At 41.6% G+C, this 20,759-nt stretch overlaps 1 protein-coding gene across 5 annotated transcripts in view; it reads left to right on the top strand.

Moving 5' to 3' along the window:
* The window catches only part of TMCO3 (transmembrane and coiled-coil domains 3), a 159,769-nt gene that overhangs the window by 75,309 nt on the left and 63,701 nt on the right, over positions 1 to 20,759 (top strand). For all 5 annotated transcript variants that reach the window (XM_030201498.1, XM_030201499.1, XM_030201502.1 and 2 more), the window contains 3 exons: positions 1,832 to 2,023; positions 2,838 to 2,966; positions 16,551 to 16,643. In XM_030201498.1, the coding sequence (XP_030057358.1) occupies positions 1,832 to 2,023; positions 2,838 to 2,966; positions 16,551 to 16,643 (414 nt within the window). The remainder of the gene's footprint in view (positions 1 to 1,831; positions 2,024 to 2,837; positions 2,967 to 16,550; positions 16,644 to 20,759) is intronic.

Raw genomic sequence — 20,759 nt, 5'->3', positions numbered from 1 at the left:
TATCGTGGGATAACGTTTGTGACAAACTAACTTTTCATGACTTTTTTTGAGATGTGTCTCTTGTAATAGAACCATGTCTGCCTGAAAGCGCAGCATTTCTTTGAAGGCTAATTTACGCTTCATGGGGGAGTTGAGGCCCCTCACATTTAAGGTTACACATTTAAACACCTTATCCACCATTCATTCCCATAATTCAAGTTATATAGCCACCACCTTAGACCCTCCCTCCTCCCTCCCTCCCTCCCTCCCTCCCTTTGCCCCCTCCCCCCTTCCCCACAAACCACATGTGACATGTCCCTGTCCCCGACTGGGACATGACTTTTAGAGAAGTGACTTAGCTTCCCGATTCCAGCCTCAGTCTTCTAAATAAGTCTGTTCCTCGCTTTGCTGCCAGCATGGCCACCATCGAACTTTCTTCCTTTATGAGAGCCTGCGGCAAAAATATATAGCTTGTAATCCAGCAAGTAGTGATTGCTCACGAATTCTTATTTGCTGTAGCCGTGAGCCCCGACGTCTGCCGTCTCAGGCGTCCTCGTCCTTGGGATACCCACTGCCATTTTGACTTAGATCTCTGAGGGGGCTCAGCCGGTGCTTGCGCCAGTGTTGAATCGCTTGTTGTATCTTGCCTCAGATAATCCTGGGCATCTTCTAATGACACCACTCGACGCTGTTTTCCCGCCTGAGAAAAGACCAGGGCAAATGGATATTGCCATTTATATTTGACACCTTCTGCTCGAAGTCGCTCAGTCAATGGTCGCAGTGCACCTCTTCGCTTCAGGGTTGTGGCTGATAAGTCTTGAAAGATCTCTATGGGAAACGTTTCCCAGGTTATCGGGCTTCTCATTCTCGCCTTATGCATGATTTCTTCTTTAAGTTTAAATTCGGAGAAGCACGCCACTATGTCTTTGGTCTTTGGGTACATTGGCCCTTCGCTGACCTACAGCCCTGTGTGCTCGCTCTAGCCTGATGGTATTGGGTGCGATTGTGTGCTCTGTTGTAGATAGTAGATGGGCAGCTAATTTTTGTACTACCAGTTCGCAGTTAGTGAATTCCGGCAACTCAGGTAGGCCTCGAATCCTTATGTTAGAGCGCCGACTCCTGTTCTCGAGGTCTTCCACCTTGTCGGTAAGGAATCTTAGCTCAGTTTGTTGCTCAGATAGACGGTTCTCCATCACATTAAGGGAGTCTGCTTGCTCTTCTAGTCCTGCTTCGGCTTTGCTGACTCTGTTGCCCAATTCTGAGATCTCTCCACAGAGATCCGCCCCTAGTTGTGCGAAGTCGCGACGCATCTCCTTGATTTCCGATTTAATATCTTGGAACCAAATTTGGAGTTGCTCCCACTTGTCTGGTGGCATCTCACTTTCCCCCTTTTCTCCATGGTCCTCAGGATTCACTGGCATTCGTGGCCGCATGGCATCCTCACCAGCGTCCTTTTCTCTGGCCTGTGTGTTTTTCGCCGACTCCCGTTGACGATAGGAGAAAGCGGTCAAATCTGTTGTTTTTGGACCTGGAGTTGACATTGTTGGGGTCGCGTTCGTCTCTCGCTTCACTGGCACTATCTTAAATAAGCCACAGGCACAGATTGCTCTCCTAATGTGCTCTTAGTGCGACTGGGTTTCGGGAGCTTCTGTTTTTTAGTCCGCCATTGCAGAGCATGACGTCACTTCCCAACACCTAACGCAGCTTAATAAAAGGATCCCTAAATAAAACGGACTTACTTCTGTGTCCTTGTATTCCCTTTTAATATTTTTATTTTGTAGCTGTAAACCAGATATGACATCTCTAATATTGCTCACCATTGGGATGTTTGTCTTTCTGGTCTTGTTCATAGGGCAAAGGTGTCAATGTTGAAGCAGTTCTGAGAGTGGAAGAGGATGAGCCGAACAGCAAGAGAAATACTTCAAAACGAGAGACAGAAGATGATTTGGGTCTTAGCATGCTTATCGATTCTCAAAACAACCAGTATATACTTACAAAACCCAGAGATTCAACCATTCCTCGTGCTGATCACCACTTTATAAAGGTAGATTGCCATACTGGTTATTAAAAATATGTGCTGACATCTTATAAAGGAACAAACTGTTGAACATGCCTAAGGAGAGAGTGATACCTGTTTTCATCCTGGTACAGAATAAAACTTGAATTTCTTTTTTTTTTCCATGAAAACTCTGTGTCATTGTCCACACAGTTTTTGAAGTCTGTGCCATATGCAATAATACTGTTAAAATATAATTTTAATTTCTTTTTTTAAATTCCTACTTCTGTTTCCTTATAATTCCCTTATATTTTGGGGAGAAGCCATTATTAGAATGGAGCCATACATCACATCTCCTTCACTTACATCTAATTGATGCACGTAGGGATCTAATTTAGATTTAACAGTCAATATGAACCAGTGAGCTCATGTGTGTGAGTGAAGCAGTTTGTGACATTTTTCCAAAAGTGGCTTAAGGTAGTTATAGTGGAGAAACTTAATTTTAATGTTTTTGTTTTGATTTTCAAGGTGAAGTTTGCCACATGTCATGTATTTGTTTTAAAAGTTGCACTGTATATCATAAGCATTTTTTTCTTTAGAATTTATAAGTAAACTGTAAGTTGCTTGACAGCAGCATGACAAGTTCCCTCAGTTCTGCGTGTGTCATTGGATAACAGACCAGCACTGGCAGTGTCCCTAAAGAAGACGATCTATTTCAGCATATAGGCCAAAGACATATTATGTCTGAGGAAATTCAAGTCTTTCTTGAAAATACTAAGTACTGTGCAGTTCTGTATTACACACAAAGGGCATGTAAACAAATGCATTTTTCTTTGTTCAGAATTTTCATTTTTATTTTAAGGACATTGTGATGATAGGAATGTTATCCTTGCCATGTGGCTGGCTGTGCACGATGATAGGACTGCCTACAATGTTTGGTTATATCATTTGTGGGGTACTTCTGGGACCATCAGGATTAAACAGTATTAAGGTAAGACCTTAAATATTTTTTTTTTTTTCTTTTCCTTTGGACAACTGTCTTTTATGACATTTTTATTGATAATTTTCTTATTTCCGAATGTACAGATTTTGCTAGTAATATTTTAATCCTCTCTGAGTAAGATTTTGCTGTCACTTAAAATGCAGATGAAGTAGGCTGGGTAGAAAGCATTTCAGGTTATTCTGGGTAAAGCCTTCAAACTGCATACCTGCTCAGTGCAGACCAGGGAGCATCCCTTTGAAAATGGGCATTCAGGTATAGGCGGGCCTATGTCTACCATGAGGAAACTAAAAATTGGTCTCTTAATATTTGTTTGCATAGGCTATTAATGTGGAATGGTGTTACTACACATCATATTTGATACTTGTAAACTTAGACCTAGTTGCATCATACTTTTACTTGACTATATACCAGTTCTCAAAGGCAAAGTATGCGCTTATTTTCCATTTGAGAATTACTTAGGGGGCCTCTTTTACAAAGCCATGCTACCAGTTCTCAGTGCAGCAAATGAAAGGGCCCATTCAATTCCTCTGGCCTTCCTCTCATTTGTCGCACGGGAATCACTAGTTCAGCTTTGTAAAAAAAAAAAAAAAAAGCCCTAGGTTTGTTTTGTTTTTTTCTACAGATATGTATAGTTTGGCAAAGAGAAAGTATTAGTCTCCTGTAGCCTAACCCTGCCCTGGTAATGCTTGTTTTCCCATGGATGAAAGTACACACAATTTCTGTGAATACTTCATCAAAGAAACAGGTGGGTCAGTATGTAGTAGTAAAAAAAAAGATTTAAATTGATCATATATGTATTGAACAATGAAAGGTTAAAATGAAGCTAAAAGGATCAGCAGCAAAGGTTAGGACTTTAAATTAGGCATGGACGTTGTTTTAAAAATACAATCTTGGAAGCTCAGACCAGATACATTCCACATATTTATAAAGGTGGAAAGAAGAGCAAATGACATCCAGCATGGTTAAAAGGTGAAGTGAAAGAGAGTATTGGAGCCAAAAGAACATCCTTCAAAGAATGGAAAAAGGACCTGAATGAAGAAAATAAAAAGCAACATAAGCAAGGGCAAGTTGGATGCAAAGCATTGATAAAGAAGACTAAAAGAGAATATGAAGAGAAACTTGCCGCAAAGGCAAAAACTCACAGTAACAACTTTTTCCAGGTACAACAGAAGCAGAAAGCCTGTAAGAGAATTCGTGGGACGGTTTGCTCATGAAGGAGCAGTCCTGGAGGACAAGACCATAGCGGAGAGACTGATGGGCCGATGATCAGAAGCAAACACAGGTGCTAGAGGCCAATAGCGCCTGTGTTTGCGCCCGCCTGATCAGAACCGTTAAGCGCATGTAATAACGCGCTTGCTGGCTCTGACAAAGGCATGCGAACAAGGATCTCCTGCATTCATCTTTCATGATTAGCGGGCAGTGCGCCAAACAAGGACACTGCTGCCGCTGCAACCTTACACCAGCTAGGAGCTGGTGTTAGGGTTTGCTAGGAGGGAGGAATGAGGGAGACCCACTGAAAAGGTTGGGAGGGGGAAGCTAGTGGTCCCACTGGACCATCAGGGTTTTTGTGCTTTGGAGGTGGGGAGCCTGGAGAACCCGGACCTGTCAAACAACTTCTGCCGGAGGATTGTGCCTTGGGTGCATGCCCAGGCACAATCCTCCCACAGAAATAACCCTATGATCAGAGAAGTACCATTATGATCAAAGCTAATAGTGCACATAAATTTGCATGCTATTATCTCTGATCATAGGGGTGGTAAAACTCCGCACTGTTCCATCGCTATTTTTAGAGCACTGTTTGGAACAGTTCAGGGCTTTCCATCATTTGCCCATGAATGAATTTTTTGCTTCACTCTTTATGAAAGAAGATGTAAGAGATCTACACATACCAGAGATCTTCATGTACCAGAAATAGTTTTCAAGGGTAATGATGCGGAGGAACTGAAAGAAATCTTGGTAATCCTGGAAAATGTACTGAGCCAAACCAACAAATTAAAGAGTAGTAAAGTATTCTTTAGGCATGCACCCTAGGGTACCTAAAGAACTCAACTTACATGCTAGACCTTGTGGACCTACCATCCAGAAATGCTAAAAGATCTTCCCGAACCTTTCTTAACCTACACTTCCCCAGCTGCAAAGGATTAAAATACAAACTAACACACTCGACCACCTTTTCCTATTTGAGCACGCAGCTATGGAATGCACTTCCAAATCAACTGAAAACGATCAATGAATTAAGTAACTTCCGCAAATCTCTAAAAACCTCTCTCTTTAACAAGGCCTACCATGAAAACCCGTAACTAACTAATGCACAACATTTATCCACCTTTACCAGATTATATCTTTATATAACTACCCGACCAATTCCTCTTGTTTTCCTTGATTTCTTTGTAACACCAATTGTATTCTTTACCCTGGTATGGCGATGCCATATCAGGTCTTTGAGCCTGCAAATAGGTGGGGAAAATGTGGGATACAAGTGCAATAAATAAATAAATAAATAATAAATACATTACTGATCTGTAATCTGTCGTTAAAATCATCCATAGCACTTGAAGATTGGAGGGTGGCCAGTGTGCCGCTGATTTTTAAAAACGGTTCCAGGGGTGATTTAGGAAATTACAGACCGGTAAGCCTGACTTCAGTGCCAGGCAAAATAGTGGAAACTATTATAAAGAATAAAATTTCAGAACACATAGATAAGCATGGTTTAATGAGACAGTCAGCATGGATTCAGCCAAGGGATTTGTTTCATTTCTTTGAAAGCATGAATGAACCTATTGATAAAGGTGAACTGGTTGATGTAGTTATATCTAGATTTTCAGAAAGGTTTGACAAAGTTCCTCATGAGACTCCTGAGAAAATTAGTCTGGAGACAATGTTCTGCTGTAGATTAGGAATTGGTTATTGGACAGAAAATAAGAGGGTAGAGTTAAATGGCCATTTTTCTCATTGGAGGAGAGTGAGTAGTGGAGTGCCAAAGCAATCTGTAGTGGGACCTGTGCTATATGTATTTATAAATGATCTGGAAATCAGAACAAGTGAGGCGATTAGTTTTGTGTCATAGAGCTGCAAATTTATTCAAAGTTGTTGAAACACATGCAGACTGTGATAAATTGCAGGAAGACCTTTGGAAACTAGAAGACTGGGCATCCAAATGACAGATGAAATTTAATATAGAGAAATGCAAAGTGATGCATATTAGGAAGAATAATCCAAATCATAGTTTCCTGATGCTAGGGTCCACCTTGGGAGTCGGCATCCAAGAAAAAGATCTAGGTATCATTGTAGACAATACGCTGAAATCTTCTGCCCAGTGTTCAACAGTGGCCAAAAATGCAAACAGGATGCTAAGAATTATTTGGAAAGTGATGGGTAACTAAGACCAAGAATACTATAATGCCTCTGTATGACCTCACTTTGAGTATTGCATTCAATTCTGGTCACCATACCTCAAAAAAGATATATAATGGAATTAGCAAAGGCTCAGAGAAGAGCTACCAGAATGATAAAAGGAATGGAACCTCTCTCATATGAAGAAAGGCTAAAGAGGTTAGGGCTTTTCAGCTTGGAAAAGAGACAGCTGAGGGGGAGATATGATTGAGGTCTACAAAACCCTGAGTTAGCTAGAACTTGTAAAAGTGAATCATTCTCTTTTCTTTTTTTCAAAAAGTACAAAGACTAGAGAACACTCAAGTTACATGGAAATATTTTTTCACTCAACAAATAGTTATGCTCTGGAACTCAATTGCAGTAACTGCGGTTAGTGTATCTGGGTTTAAAAGGTTTGGACAAGTTCTTGGAAGAAAAGTCCATAGTCTGCTATTGTAGTAGACATGGGGATTGCTAGTTCGGAATGGTGCTACTATTTGGATTTCTGCAAGGTACTTGTGACCTGGATTGGCCACTGTTGGAAGTAGGATACTGGTCTAGATGAACCATTGGTCTGACCCAGTATGGCTATTAAGTTTTTATGTAAGAAACATAAAACTTAAGATAAACCTAAGATTTTGACTTTTTATCACCCTTAATTGTTTTTGTAACAGGTGGCTCAACTTGTGCAGCAAGTATGCAGATAAGCTACACCAGTTTTCAAAGGGAAGATATAGCCATACTTTTCCCCTTGAAAGTACCCCACCAAAAATAAGATTCTAGTACCTACAAAAGTTTCAAGAAAATGCACATGTATGGACTTGATTTTAACAGGATACCTGCATGAAGCCTATTTCATAAAGGCCAAAACCTAAACTCAAAAAAATAAGAGAAATATCCCCAATAATGAAAAACTTCCTAAAAATTAATATGTAGATCTATTTCTTTATATTAAGTTGTAGGAAGTATTATGTTATTGGGGGTATATTTTGTAAAGGCAACATGTGCCTTTTATAAAACATACTAGCCGTTAATCCTGTTAAAACGGGCGAGATTTGTAATTCTCACCTCCATGTCCAGCAAACCTCCTCTCTCCCCTGCCCTCCCCTGCTCTGATCCATGTCCAGCAACCCTGCTCTCTCCCCTGCCCTCCCCCCCATGTCCAGCAGCCCTCCTGTATCCCCTGGCCTCCCCCTGTCCACCAACCATCCTCTCTCCCCTGCCCTCCCCCCATATCCAGCAACCCTACTCTTTCCCTTGGCCTCCCCCCCCCCCCGTCCACCAACTCTGCTGTCTCCCCTGCCCTCCCCCATGTCCAGTAACCCTGTTCTCTCCCCTGCCCACCCCCATATCCAGCAACCCCCTCTCTCCCCTGCCCTCCCCCCATGTCCAGCAACCCTCCTCTCTCCCCTGCCCACTCCACCCCTCCATCGATCCATGTCCAGCAACCCTGCTCTCTCCCCTGCCCTCCCCCCATATCCAGCAACCCTCCTCTTTCCCTTGGCCTCCCCCAAACCCTGGTCTCTCACCTGCCCTCCCCCCATGTCCAGCAACCCTCCTCTCTGCCCTGCTCTCTCTCCATGTCCAGCAACCCTCCTCTCTCCCCCCTGCCCTGCCCCCATGTCCAGCTACCCTCCTCGCCGCCGCTCCCTCCCCCTCCGTGCCGGGCCCCCTGCACTGACATGAGAGCGCCTCTCACCTCCGTGTAAAAGCGCTGCAGGCAGCAGCAGATCGCTCTGCTGCTGCCTGCAGCGCTTCCACATAGAGGTGAGAGGCGCTGTCATGTCAGTGCAGGGGGCCCGGCACGGAGGGGGAGGGAGCGTGCATTAATTTGTACTTTAGACCTTTACAGTTGGGGAAATGAAGATTAAGGAATGTGCGAGAAGATTTTTTAGCATTCCTGGATGGTAGGTCTATCAGGTCTGACATATAGGCTGGGATAATTTTTTTTTCTTTTTGTGGGTGACATGAAGATCTGCAACCGAGTTGGACAGTTCCGAGGGTATAAGAGTGAGGAAAGACATCTAAAAACCTGGCGTGATCTGTTTGTCAGTTAAGATTCAATACATTAGGAGTGTAGAAATCCAAAGGAGATGTATGTGATAGGAAGGGAGGGGGGTAGAGGCTGATGCACACCAACCAGGAGAGTGGCCTTGGAGTAATTAATGTCTGATCTCAAACTAGCAAAACATTGTGATGAAATGGTGGCTCGATGCTAGGCTGCATAGAAAAGGACTTAACAAGCAGGACCAAAAAAAAAAAGGTGATAAGGCCTCTGTACAGGTCATTGGCAAGTTCTCACTTAGAATACTGTGTTCAGTTCTGGAGGCTGCACCTCAGAAATGATGGAGATATGCGAGAAGTGATCCAGAGAATGACAACCAGGATAGCTCTAAATTTGCAGCAGAAGTCATATAAGGTGAGCCTTCAGGACCTAAATGTGTATAATATATACGACAGGAAAAGCAGGGAGAGGTAAGACACAGACTACAACTGAAAGGTATTAATGCGTAAACGTTTTCCAAAGGAAAGAAAGTAGTAGGGCTAGGAATCATGACTAAGTAATATCGGAAAGTATTTTTTTTTCACAAAAATGGTAGTGGCTACATTGAATGGGCATTAAAATGGTAATAGAATTTTTAAAAATTTGGATAAATGCTGAGGACTCATTAATGGCAAGAATGTAGAAATAGAGTTGTATGGAACAGCGTTTCAACTCAAAACAGCACTAAAGTGATTATACTGTGCTTCTGAAAGGACATGGAGATAACCTGTGCAGAGTGGAAAGTTGAAACAGACTCCAGTGAGGAGTATCGCTGTATGTTGGGTACTGATATTGTCTGCAGAAAGCATTGATGTAAGGTATATAATTTATGCCATTTGAAGTAAAAGTAAGCAATATTTAGCATTGCAATAAATACAATATGGTCCTTGTTTAGCGTACTCGTAAAAACTTATGAAGTGCATTCCTCTGGGGATTCCAGAACATCTGAGTAAATTTTTATGAAAGTTGAAATGGAGTGTATTTCAAAAATATTTGTATACAAGTTCAGTGAAAGGCTGTAACGTACCTTTTCTATGCTTTTTAGAGTGGTGTGGGTAAGTACAGTAGAATGACCTATTAAAACAATTTGATGCCAATTTTGTCTAGGTAACTGGAAGCTAGCCAGGTAAACAATCTTCCTTTTGCAGTCCCCTTTACCGCTTGCTCACCACTGTCTGGGTAAACTTTGACTGTCCAACTCTTTGAGACAAAATCCAGCCGATATTCAGCCAACAGCGGTCAGGTTATTTTATTTAAACGCTGACCGTTACTGGCTAGATTAACCCCATATATTCAGTGCTGGGCCATAGCCCCATATATTCAGTGCTTGGCCATGTCCGGGCACTGGCACTGAAAATCGAGGGCTGTATCTAGTGGAGCTTATGCCGGTCCTGGCCGATACTAAGCTGAAGTCCCCGTAAGGCAGTTCTGTGGGTCCTGGGTCAATATTGGCCAGGACCTGCATAAAAAAAGAGCATTTCCCTCTGATCCCCCTCCTACCCCTCTCAATGAGGTCCATAGACCCCCCCCATCCCCACCCCCCAGTCAAGATAGGATCCCCCCCCCCCCCCCCAAGCTTACCTGAGATCCCTGATGTTCGAAGGGCAACAGGGGCATGAGCGAATCTCCTCCTTGCTTCTGTCCCTAGTGGCAACTTCCTGAAAACGGCTGTCATGGCCTCTGGTACCCTCAGTTTTCAGTGCCAGTGCCTAGTTCTTTGTTAAGCCGTGCTTGTTGTAAGCTCCCCCCCCCCCCCCTTCTTTTTTTTTAAATTTCAGTCAGCTAGGTATTCCCATTAGTGTGGATCTTTCATCCTGCTTGTTCTTGAAGAAAGCAAAGTTACTCACCTGTAGCAGGTGTTCTTTGGAGATAGGATGAATATCTGCACTGCCCCGCTTTCTTCCTCTTGGAGTTGTATTCTGTAAGATATAGTACTAGACAGTGGGAAGATGCACTCATGCATGGTGCACTGCCCTCAAAGGCTTCTCAACCCTTCTTCAGTGTGAATATTCATCTTGCTGTCCTTGGAGACAGTCTTCTACAGGTGAGTAATTTTTGTTGTAGATGGTATGGATGGGCAGATTGGATAGGCCATATGATCTTTATCTGTCTTTGTTTTCTCTGTTTCTGTGTAAGCAGTGACTGTGATTTCTCTTCCCTCATAACCCTTTTCTCAGCACTTATGAATGCCAGCCAACCTAGGGAGAAGAAAACCTAAAGTGGTATTCTTAATGGCTGTCAGTGTGAGAAATTAATTTCACTATAGACAACAGATTATCTTCATATCTGATAAAACAATATTAAAATTGTGTAACATATTTTAGTTATATTTAGTTTCCCCATAAGTCTGCCTATTCTAGCATTGTGTGGTACGACTTAATACTTGACCTTTTCAGTTTTGGGATACCTGTAGTATTTAGACCAAGCTGGTATTGACAGTTCAAGGGGGGAAACTTATTTCATGCAGTGAGAAATGTAAAAACTTGTGAGCACTCTCTCGATAGTTGGGCCTTGTGCTAATCTATCATAAACTCTGTTGTGGAATTTTTTTTAACAGCAGCTCTAAATGTTTTTGCTTTTGTGCCTCATTTAGTCCACAGTTTTCTGAATTACCTCCAGCTGTCTGTCTCATTCATCTAGCTACAGTTTATGTGCTGTGCTTCAGTTCTTCCCAGGAATCCTGGGTATAATGACATGGAGCCAGCAGAGACCCTCCATCATAGAAACTAGTGAAAACAAACTTGGGGCATTTATTTAGGTAAAAAGTACTATTGATCAATACACTGCACTACTAACAATCTCGCATGTACAAGTGGGAGTGACTGCACAAAGACCCTATTTACCAACAATTAAATACGACTTGCAGTTCCTGCAAAGTAGGGATTTGCATGGCAATAAATAAATAAAAGCTAAATTCAGCTATCAAACTGGTCAATTCAGCTTTTTCTGGTGCATTAGCCAACTGGCTACAAAACAGTATTTGGATTGTATCCAGAATCAAAGAAACAATGAGACTGCCAGCCCATGATATATTGCATGGGTTGTTGATTTTATGTCGTGCTTATGCTCAAAGTCTTAAGCTGCTGTAAATAGGATTAATTTTACACATACATGAAATGTAAGGACACAGCTGTCCTTTGTAATGGGTGGGCACAGACTGCATTACTGCTTTCTTTTCTGTGCAATTGGTGGTGTTTGTGTCAGGTCATGCTATGTCCTGGGATGTCCATTTTAGGTTTTAGATGTGGCAAAATTGAGTTTTGCCATGAGGAGGAGGCTGAGAGGAATAACAAATGAGTACGCTTTACCTAGTATTTATTTTTGAAATTTCTAAAGCTCCTGAGGGGTATTGCTGGCACCAGAAAGTCAGGCTGGTGATTTGCTGTTTAGGCTTAACATGCCACTGAATAACTAATACAAAAAAAAAAAGAAGAAAAAATATATATATTTCTGCAGTTCACAAATATGAATAAGATAGATTTTCAAGTTCTCTGTGCCATGTTTTTTTCTTGTGGTATACACCCTAATTAGCATTCTGATAGTGTTTATTGCAATATATTACCCATGTGTGGGCTGATAGAAGGGACAAAATACTGTATTTAATGTGTCAGCCGGAATTTCTTTTTCTGTCTCTTGTTTCCCTACCCTTCCTTGCTATAACTATACATTTATTTTTTGTTCTTATGACTTTTTGTAGTCATCAAAATGTGGGTGTATTGTGAGGTTGTTATAAGTTGCTGTGATGATACAGCCCCCAGCAGGGGAGGTCTTCTTGTCTGTATCCTTTACACATGCAAATTTTAAAAAGTGGTGTTCCAGCTAAGGAAGTAATCAGTAATCGGGCTTTGCCAAAGGCAGAAGGGAAGGTCCTGGCATTTCCTACTTACATTCACCTATTCGTTTATTGTATTTAATTGGTTAAACCATCAATTTTCCCTGAAAAGTGATTTATTGAAGGGGAGCTAAGAAGGAGCAAGATGTACCCAGAGTTGGGATTTAATCCAGAAGCAAACTAGAAAGCAAATAAAAAAAAAGCTATGCCAAAGATGTGTTCATAATAACTGTGACAGTCCACATTGTACAGAGTTCACTATCCTGCAGATGTAATGATAACATACCAAAAAACATCAGTTTATAGGCAGAGATCTACAAGATGTCAACAATTTTTGTTTTGAATACTCCTTTTCTTATCCTCTTTCTAGACCAATCCAGTCAAATGGGTTGTGGTTCCCCCAAACAGCAGATAGAGGCAGAAAACACTGACCTTTAGTAATATCACCACTGGTGTAAGCATTGGTGTAGTCCTGGAGCTTGTTGGTTTTCTCTGCCTCTAGCAGATGGCTGCAGTCTGAATTGGTGTAGCACCAGGGTGTGGGTCACAGTTCATGCGTCATGGTGTTGGCAAATGCCTGGATAAACATTCTCAGGGTCAGTACAGACTTTCCCTTTGATTGAACTCGAGGGACAGGAATCCATGATACCAGATCTAATCTAAGGATATTTCCTGCTTGACTGTTGTCCAGCAAGGTGCTCCTCAAGATTCCTCGTGGAGGGTGTGTAAGTAGACTGGGCTTTTAAAGTCAGTAATGGGGGTGGGGGGAGGGGGAAAGAACCAGAGTTCCAGCCATTTCTGAAGGATCAAGGTTCCTGAACATTTGGGGAGTTGTTTTCTTTTGATGCCACAGAGCCATCAAGGGCAACAGCCAGGAGGAGTGAATCATTCAACCATACTGAAATGGCTTGAGTGGGGGATGAGTACCTGCCAAGTTAGTATCACAGCTGGGTCATTTTCCCTGCCTCTGATAGGGATCGATCTATCTATCTATCTACTTATCATTTCTATAGCGCTACAGGGATGTGGCTATATAGTCTGCAGAGGCGACCAGAGCCTTGGGGCAGCAGAGATTCCTATGCCCTCATTGGGGACCTTTCTTGCCAGTGGGAACCACAGCCATTTTGGATTTGTTATAGTTTTCCTGCCCAACAAGATTGAGCTGAGGGATTGGTCTTGCATAAAGAAGCAGATAATATTCAAATTACTTGTACTTATTTCAAGGCGCATAGATTGTCTTCCCCAGTATTTAGCAACTTTAACCATTCCATACTCCCCCTCCTGTCTTCTCAGGTCTAATAATGACCATCGTTTGGTCCTTCCTGGCCCAAAATCTGAACAATTTTGGACTTCACTAAGCGTCATGCTGTTTTTCTTTTCTGCCCCTTTCTTTTGGAATTCACTCCCTCTCGCTGCTTGTGCTGAACTGTCTCTTTTAAAAACTTCAAAACCTCTATAAAAACATGTTTATTTCACCAAGCTTTCAATACTACATGAATTATGCTTTTTAGCAAGCATTTGATACTACTTGATTTATGCAGGACTCATATTCACTAATTCCTCTTATCCTTCTACTGCTTTTCTCCCTCTTTTATTGCTTTGGATGAGTCTGGTTTCTCTTGAATGTATATAAGATCCTTTCCTGTCTTTTATTGTAGTTCTTTTCCTACTTTGTAGTTGTGTTTTAGTTTTGTAAAACCATCTAGGTCTACAAGTTAGCATAGGCGGTATAGCAAGTTTTAGTAAACTGTAAACTAAAAGTGCTCATGTGAGGGTTCATTCCAGGAGAGGCGCAACAGGCTAGTGGCATGCATGAGAGAGCTGGTAGACCAGTCCCAGGGCTGAGCCTAGCAGAAAGCTGGCAGGATGAAGGGGAGATAGTCGTGTGGGGTCTCTCCTGAGGAAGCTGAGATCTCTTCCTCGGAGGAGTATGAATCCTCCATGATTCGCTTTTTTAGTGGACGTAATTGGCTTCACTCATTGGTCAGATCACCACCTCCTTGAAAATGGATGCTGCAGCGGTGGAGGAGGCATCAGATGGAGATCCTTCCTGAAAGGGCTAAGGAAGTTGTCCAGGTCCTTGCCTCACCACAAAACCCTCTGTTGGATGATTCTTGTGGAACTGGAGTCCCCAGAAGCATTCCTCAAGGGTGCCATAATTTATGGGGAAGGCTGTATCTGCTCCCTCAGGATGACTGGAGCAGATAATCCAGCTTCTGAATGAGCACATCCGGGTGACAGCTGTAATAAAGACCACCAATGCTGATGGAGGGAAGTGTGGTTTTGAAGGACTGTCAGGACAGAGGTGCTCCTCTAATTGGCATTCGCATCATCTGTGCTAGAGGTCCAGGCTGTGATCTGTGTAGGTTATATGGCCTGTGTGCTCTTCCATTTGTATATTCCTCCCTCTGCTTGGTCTGCAGGCCTGGCCTGCAAGCACTCAGATCTGCTGTCATCAGCATAAGTTTTGTGTCTCCCTACTGCAGCCTGTATACAGAATGCATGAGCCTTGATTATCAGTAAATAGCAAATATTGTTATGCACGTCTTGTAAATCACATGACAAGGAGAAACACACGAGGACCTGAAGCTATGCAGCCCATATATGGCAGACAAAAAATTGATATATCCCGGATGGTGAGTGAGACTGAGGACCCCCTCCAAAGAATGAAATGTTTTCTGACAAATATGGAAGGAGGAGCCAGGTGTTTCATGCTAAAGCAAGTTGCATGCTGGGATCACGTGTATGGGGTAAGGGGATTAGCCAGTGAGCACGAGGTGTGCATGTGAGCAGAAGCAGGAGAGGATGATAGAATAAAGGAAATGGCCATTTATGTGACTGGTGTCTTGATCTTTGCCAGATATGTGAAACTGACATTTCATCTATTGTGATGTGGATTTCTTCAGGGTGGTGTGAAGAAATCCAAAGAGGGGGGTCCACATACTTGATTGGCTGGGGTTTGAGGTGAGCAGGTTCATTGGAGCTCTGGAAAGCAAGATGATTAGTTCATATAGTTTAAACTCTGGAAGGGGCAAGAAATTGAAGCAGGAAGTTTGATGGATACAAATTCAAATTTTGGCAAGAAAATTTGAATGATTTCAGCCTCTGGAGGGAAGGACATCCTTTTGATCACATTCTTAAAACTCTAAGGGGGGGGGGGGGGGGGGGGGAGATGTTGGCCTTTGGTGCCAACAAAGCTTTCCCACCTTATTTTTCCACATTCTTGCAAACTTCACACCACCCTGAAGAAGGTCACAGAACAATGGCTGAAAGGTCAGTGTCAATCACTTGGACATGGCATAACTTGGTCAGCCTTAAGGAAAATAAATTAAATTACTACTACTTCTACTACTACTATTTAGCATTTCTATAGCGCTACAAGGCGTACGCAGCGCTGCACAAACATAGAAGAAAGACAGTCACTGCTCAAAGAGCTTACAATCTAATAGACAAAAAACAAAGTAAGCAAATCAAATCAATTAATGTGTACAGGAAGGAGGAGAGGAGGGTAGGTGTTAGTCATGTATTTTTCATTGCAAAATAGCTTAACCATAAAGGACAACTGCACTGTAAGAACAAAGTCTGTTTTGCTGTGTCAATAAATTACATATTTATTGTTATAAGAGAAAAGCACACTTGTAGGTTCTTATAATTGATTTTTTTGGCTCTTCTCACATTTTATACTCTGTGTGTCTTTAAAGCATTGTTATAAATAGGAAAAGAAAAGATATACAATTCTTGTGCTATTTGTTCACATAAGTCATAGCCCTTTCTAATAAAGATGAATATATTCTAGGAACCACAGATCTGCTTTTCTTCCTGTACAAATACAAAGTTGCTTTGTGTTTTTTTTAATATGTTTTATGATCTCGCATAGTGTAGGCTACAAGGAGCCTGTGTGCAGCCTTTCACCCGTTTGTTTTAAATTTGTAATTTCCACACACCAAAGGAGTACTGTCTAACTTGATAACAGATTTCATGTTCATATATGATTATGCATTTTCTAATTAGCAGAATTTTAGTAATTTAACTGCTTAGGAAGCTTTTAGTAAAACTTGGTACCTGTTATCAGGATTGACACTGCCTAAAAGGTCTGAGCGCTTTCACCTACTATATAATAAGCGTTAAAGCTTCCAGCCAGTGGATGATGTGCAAAGAGGAGATAAATCTACATTGTTTTCAATGTGCTATGTATTCTAAGAAAGCAAAAATCTGCCCTTGCTCTCGACTTGCTGGATTATTAAACTGTGCATGCTAGAAATGATTGATGTTAATGTAATGTTTCTTTTTTTTATATACTTTTTGTTATATTCTTATTTTGCAGTCCATTGTGCAAGTGGAGACTCTTGGGGAATTTGGTGTTTTCTTCACCTTGTTTCTAGTTGGTCTGGAGTTTTCACCAGAAAGACTGAGAAAGGTAGTACAGAATTGTGTTCTGATGTTTCTGTGTTCAATATTACCATGGTGTTGAGTTATAAGAAACAGCCAATTAATTGCCAGCTGGAGAGGACAAATGTCTGTTTTTTTCCCCTTAGAGATGCTATCTTTTTTTTTTTTTCTTTTTTATTAAATTTTTAAACAGATCATAATATCCATTTTAAAATGATATTACACAAAACATTCACTATTATATATAACAAAGGAAAAAGAAAAGAACCCCCACAAATCAATTCTTTCTATCGACCACATAATTTAGGTAAACAATCCAAGATTTAAGAAAAGGAGAGAAAAAAAAGAAACAAATGTTCCATCATTAAATCAAGACTTGTATCATGCCTGGAGGGTTAACTCAAAGCTGCCATACAGTGTTACATTATGGTCCTAAACTCGCACAGAAATATCCTCTCTGCTTACTAGGAAATTTTCCAATTGTTTGGGATCAAAAAACTGGTATTGTTTTGTCTGAAATATTATTCTGCAAATACAGGGAAACTTCAAAAGGAAATTAGCCCCCAGAGCAATAACTCTGGGTTGCAAAGAAAGAAACATTTTACGTCTCTGTTGCGTTTCCCTTGATAAGTCTGGAAACACTCTTATTTTTGAACCCATAAACATAGAATCTAAATGACTCAAAGATAATTTTAGCACAGCATTCCTATCCATTTCCAATGCAAATGTAACTAGCAAAGTAGTTCTTTGTGTAATCACTTCTAGTGATGATTCTAGGAAGCCTGTCAAATTCATTGCACCCTGAGAATTCAAATTATCTGGTGTTTTACCAGTAACTTGTAGGTAAAAAGCACGTGTGATTGGCGGCAATGAATTGTCAGGCATTCCCAGAATATCAACTAGGTATTTCTTTACCATTTGGACTGGTGAAATCAATGGTGATCTAGGAAAGTTTATAAATCGTAAATTAAGTCTTTTAGATTGGTTTTCCAGAAACTCCATGCGCCTCAAGGCAAAGTTCTTTTCTTTAATCAGAGTTTGCTCCACCAACTCCATTTTCCCCAGTTTTTCAGAGAGAACTTTTATCTCAGCAGCTTGGGTTTCATTAATTTGTATCTGTGCTAATGCTGACTCTGCCAAGACTTTAATTGTCTCAGTATTTTTTGATATTGAAGTTTGTAATGCAGAAAAGGTTGTAGAGTTCAGGTCCCAAAGTGACTCTAATGTCACTACAGCCGGTTTTTCAATTTTCCCCATTATAATACCTGGAAGAGGTGCTTTTGTAGCTTGTTCCAAGATACTCACAGTTCCAGACATTGCTGTATAAGCCGATATTGTCTCTTGTCCACTCAAACTACCAGCGTTTGTCCCGGTTACCAGCAGGTTCCCTCCCTGAACACTCCATTGTCCACATGGGGTTGAAGTTGCAGGACTTGCCTGGAAACTTTCTCTTCCTGGTTGAGGGGGCGCTGCACGTAGCACAGGGCTTAAGGAAGCCCTGTTTACACTGTCGGCCGACGTCGATGTGTTGGCTCCAGCAGCAGGAGCAAAAGCCTTCTCCGAGCAGGGTACTACTGCAAACCGCTCCAACGTAGTCTGCAAAAGCTGCGGTGTCCCGCCAGGGACCGAGGGAACTTCCCTGACTTTACCCCTTCTCTTCCCCATCACAAGGACGGGTAAGACGCTTTCCGCGGAGATCGTTAGGGCAAGAAAAGCAGGTACACCCGCCGACACAAATCACACCGTCGCCATCTTGGATCCCACGGGGTCCCCCCCTTAGAGATGCTATCTATCTAAACTTGTAAGTAGTAAAAAGATGTTATGTGGTTATCTTTCAGTGCTAGCCTCATAAGCCAACATTTGAAGATAAACCACGTTATTCTCTGAAATGGAAGAGTAGCCTTGATGAAAAGGAAAAGAGGATGGGACTTGGTATACTGCCTGAGAAGGGAAAATGGTAAAACTAGAGGACATGAATTGAGGTTGTGGGGTGGTTGACTTGGGAGTAATGTCAGAAAATTCTTTTTCATGGAGAGGGTGGTTGATGCCTGGAATGCCTTCCCAAGGGAGGTGGTGTAGAAAAAATAACTGTGGCAGACTGTCAGAATTCAAAATGGCGTGGGATGTACACAGAGGATCTCTAATTAGAAAATGAATGGTATTAAAAAAAACCAAACAAAAAAACTTAAAGGGTTGAATATGTATTTGTATATCAAGTGGTGCTTAGGTGGCAACTCTGGCTGTATCAGCTAAGGCCTGTGCTAGGCTGGCTTGTACGGTCTGAGTGCCGCATATAGCAATCCAGTTTAGGATGGGCTGGAGAGAGCATCAATGGACACCCTAGTAATTTGGAACATGAGGACAGTGCCAGGCAGACTTTTACGGCCTGTGTCCCACAGATGGCAAGACGGATTTGGATAGGCTTTGATGGCAACTCCAGTAGTTGGAACATAAGGACAGAGCAGGGTGGACTGCTACTGTGTATATCCTAGAAACAACAAAAAAAGTCCATGATCAAGTGTATGATATCACGTTCATTGCTGATTTAATCTAGAATTGAAAATGAATGTGACTGTTGGGCAGACTGGATGGGACCATTCGGGGCTTTATCTGCCGTCATTTACCATGTTACTATGTTTCGATCAAAGCGGTGTACATATTATATACAGGTACTTATTCTGTATCTGGGGGCAACGGAGGGTTAAATGAATTGCCCAGAGTCGCAAGGAGCTGCAGTGGGAACTGAACCCAGTTCCCCAGGTTCTCAGGCCACTGCACTAACCACTAGGCTACTGCACAACCAGGAAAATCCAGTACAAATCCTACTACTGCTGTTTGTGATCTTGGGCAAGTCACTAACCCTCTGCTCTTGCATTCCTCCAGGTATAAACTTAGATTGTGAGCCATCTGGGGACAGGAAAATACCTACGGTACTTGAGTGAAACTCACCTTGAGCTACTACCAGAAAAGGTGTGAGCTAAATACAAATAAATGTTTTGCTTTTACTTTACTGCTGGAAAATAGATACGTTTTGTCCGTTAAGGTAAATCATATGCCAAAACTTTGTATGTGTAAACTGAGGGGCCAAAATTTATGATAGCAGCAATATTCAGTCACTAGCCATAAAATGTATCCTTTTTTTTTAAATTTAGGATTACATATTCAGAAAACCGAAAAATACCTGAATGTCTTCCCCCCCATTTTCCCATAAATCAGCCAGAATGGTCTGTTTTCCGCCATTGCAGGGCAGAGCAGTCATCAGATTTTGGATCCATCTGATGTCACCAAGAAGTGTAACTAAATTACCCTGCTGTCTATGGGGAAGCTCCATTATAGGTAATTAGCTCCATTTTCCCTGTTGACCAGTTCCACTCATGATTTTATATACCCCTATCATAGCCCCTCTGCCATCTCTTCTCCAAGCTATGGAGCATAAATCTGCTTAGCTTTTCTTTATATGCCAGCTGTTCCATCCCTTTATCCTTTTTGTAACCCTTCATTTTACCATTTCTAATTCTTTTATACCCATTTCTGAAATTGAATTCATTTTTAGTCACCATATGCTCAAAGTGCACTTGCATTGTAGATCTGTATTCCCTTGTCTCTTTTTTTTTTTTTTTTTCTTTTCTTTTTTTTTTAAATATCTTTGCAAATAATTTCTAACATTCTATTTCTCTTTTTGGCTCCCATTACACTATGAGCTGAAGGGCAATATAACGACTATTATAAAGAATAAAATTACAGAACACATAGACCAACATGGTTTAGTGGAACAGAGTCAGCATGGGTTCAGCCGAGGGAAGTCTTGCCTCACCAATTTGCCTAATTTTTTGAAGGCATGAATAAACATGTGGATAAAGGTGAGCCAGTTGATGTAGTGTATCTAGATTTTCAGAAAGCTCTTGATAAGGTTTCTTATGAGAGATTCCTGAGAAAATTAGTCATGGGATAGGAGGCAAGGTTCTGGTGTGGATTAGGAATTGGTTATTGGACAGAAAACAGAGGGTAGGGTTAAATAGTCATTTCTCTCAATGGAGAAGGGTGAATGGTGGCGTGCCGCAGGGTTTGTACTGGGACCGGTAGTATTTAACGTATTTATAAATGATATGGAAATCAGAATGACGAGTGAGGTGGTCAAATTTGC

Source organism: Microcaecilia unicolor, chromosome 4 (assembly GCF_901765095.1).
Source record: "Microcaecilia unicolor chromosome 4, aMicUni1.1, whole genome shotgun sequence".
In the NCBI taxonomy this organism is placed as follows: domain Eukaryota; kingdom Metazoa; phylum Chordata; class Amphibia; order Gymnophiona; family Siphonopidae; genus Microcaecilia; species Microcaecilia unicolor.
The sequence above is the reverse complement of the archived record's forward strand: the minus strand, read 5'-3'. Positions and strand labels throughout refer to the sequence as shown.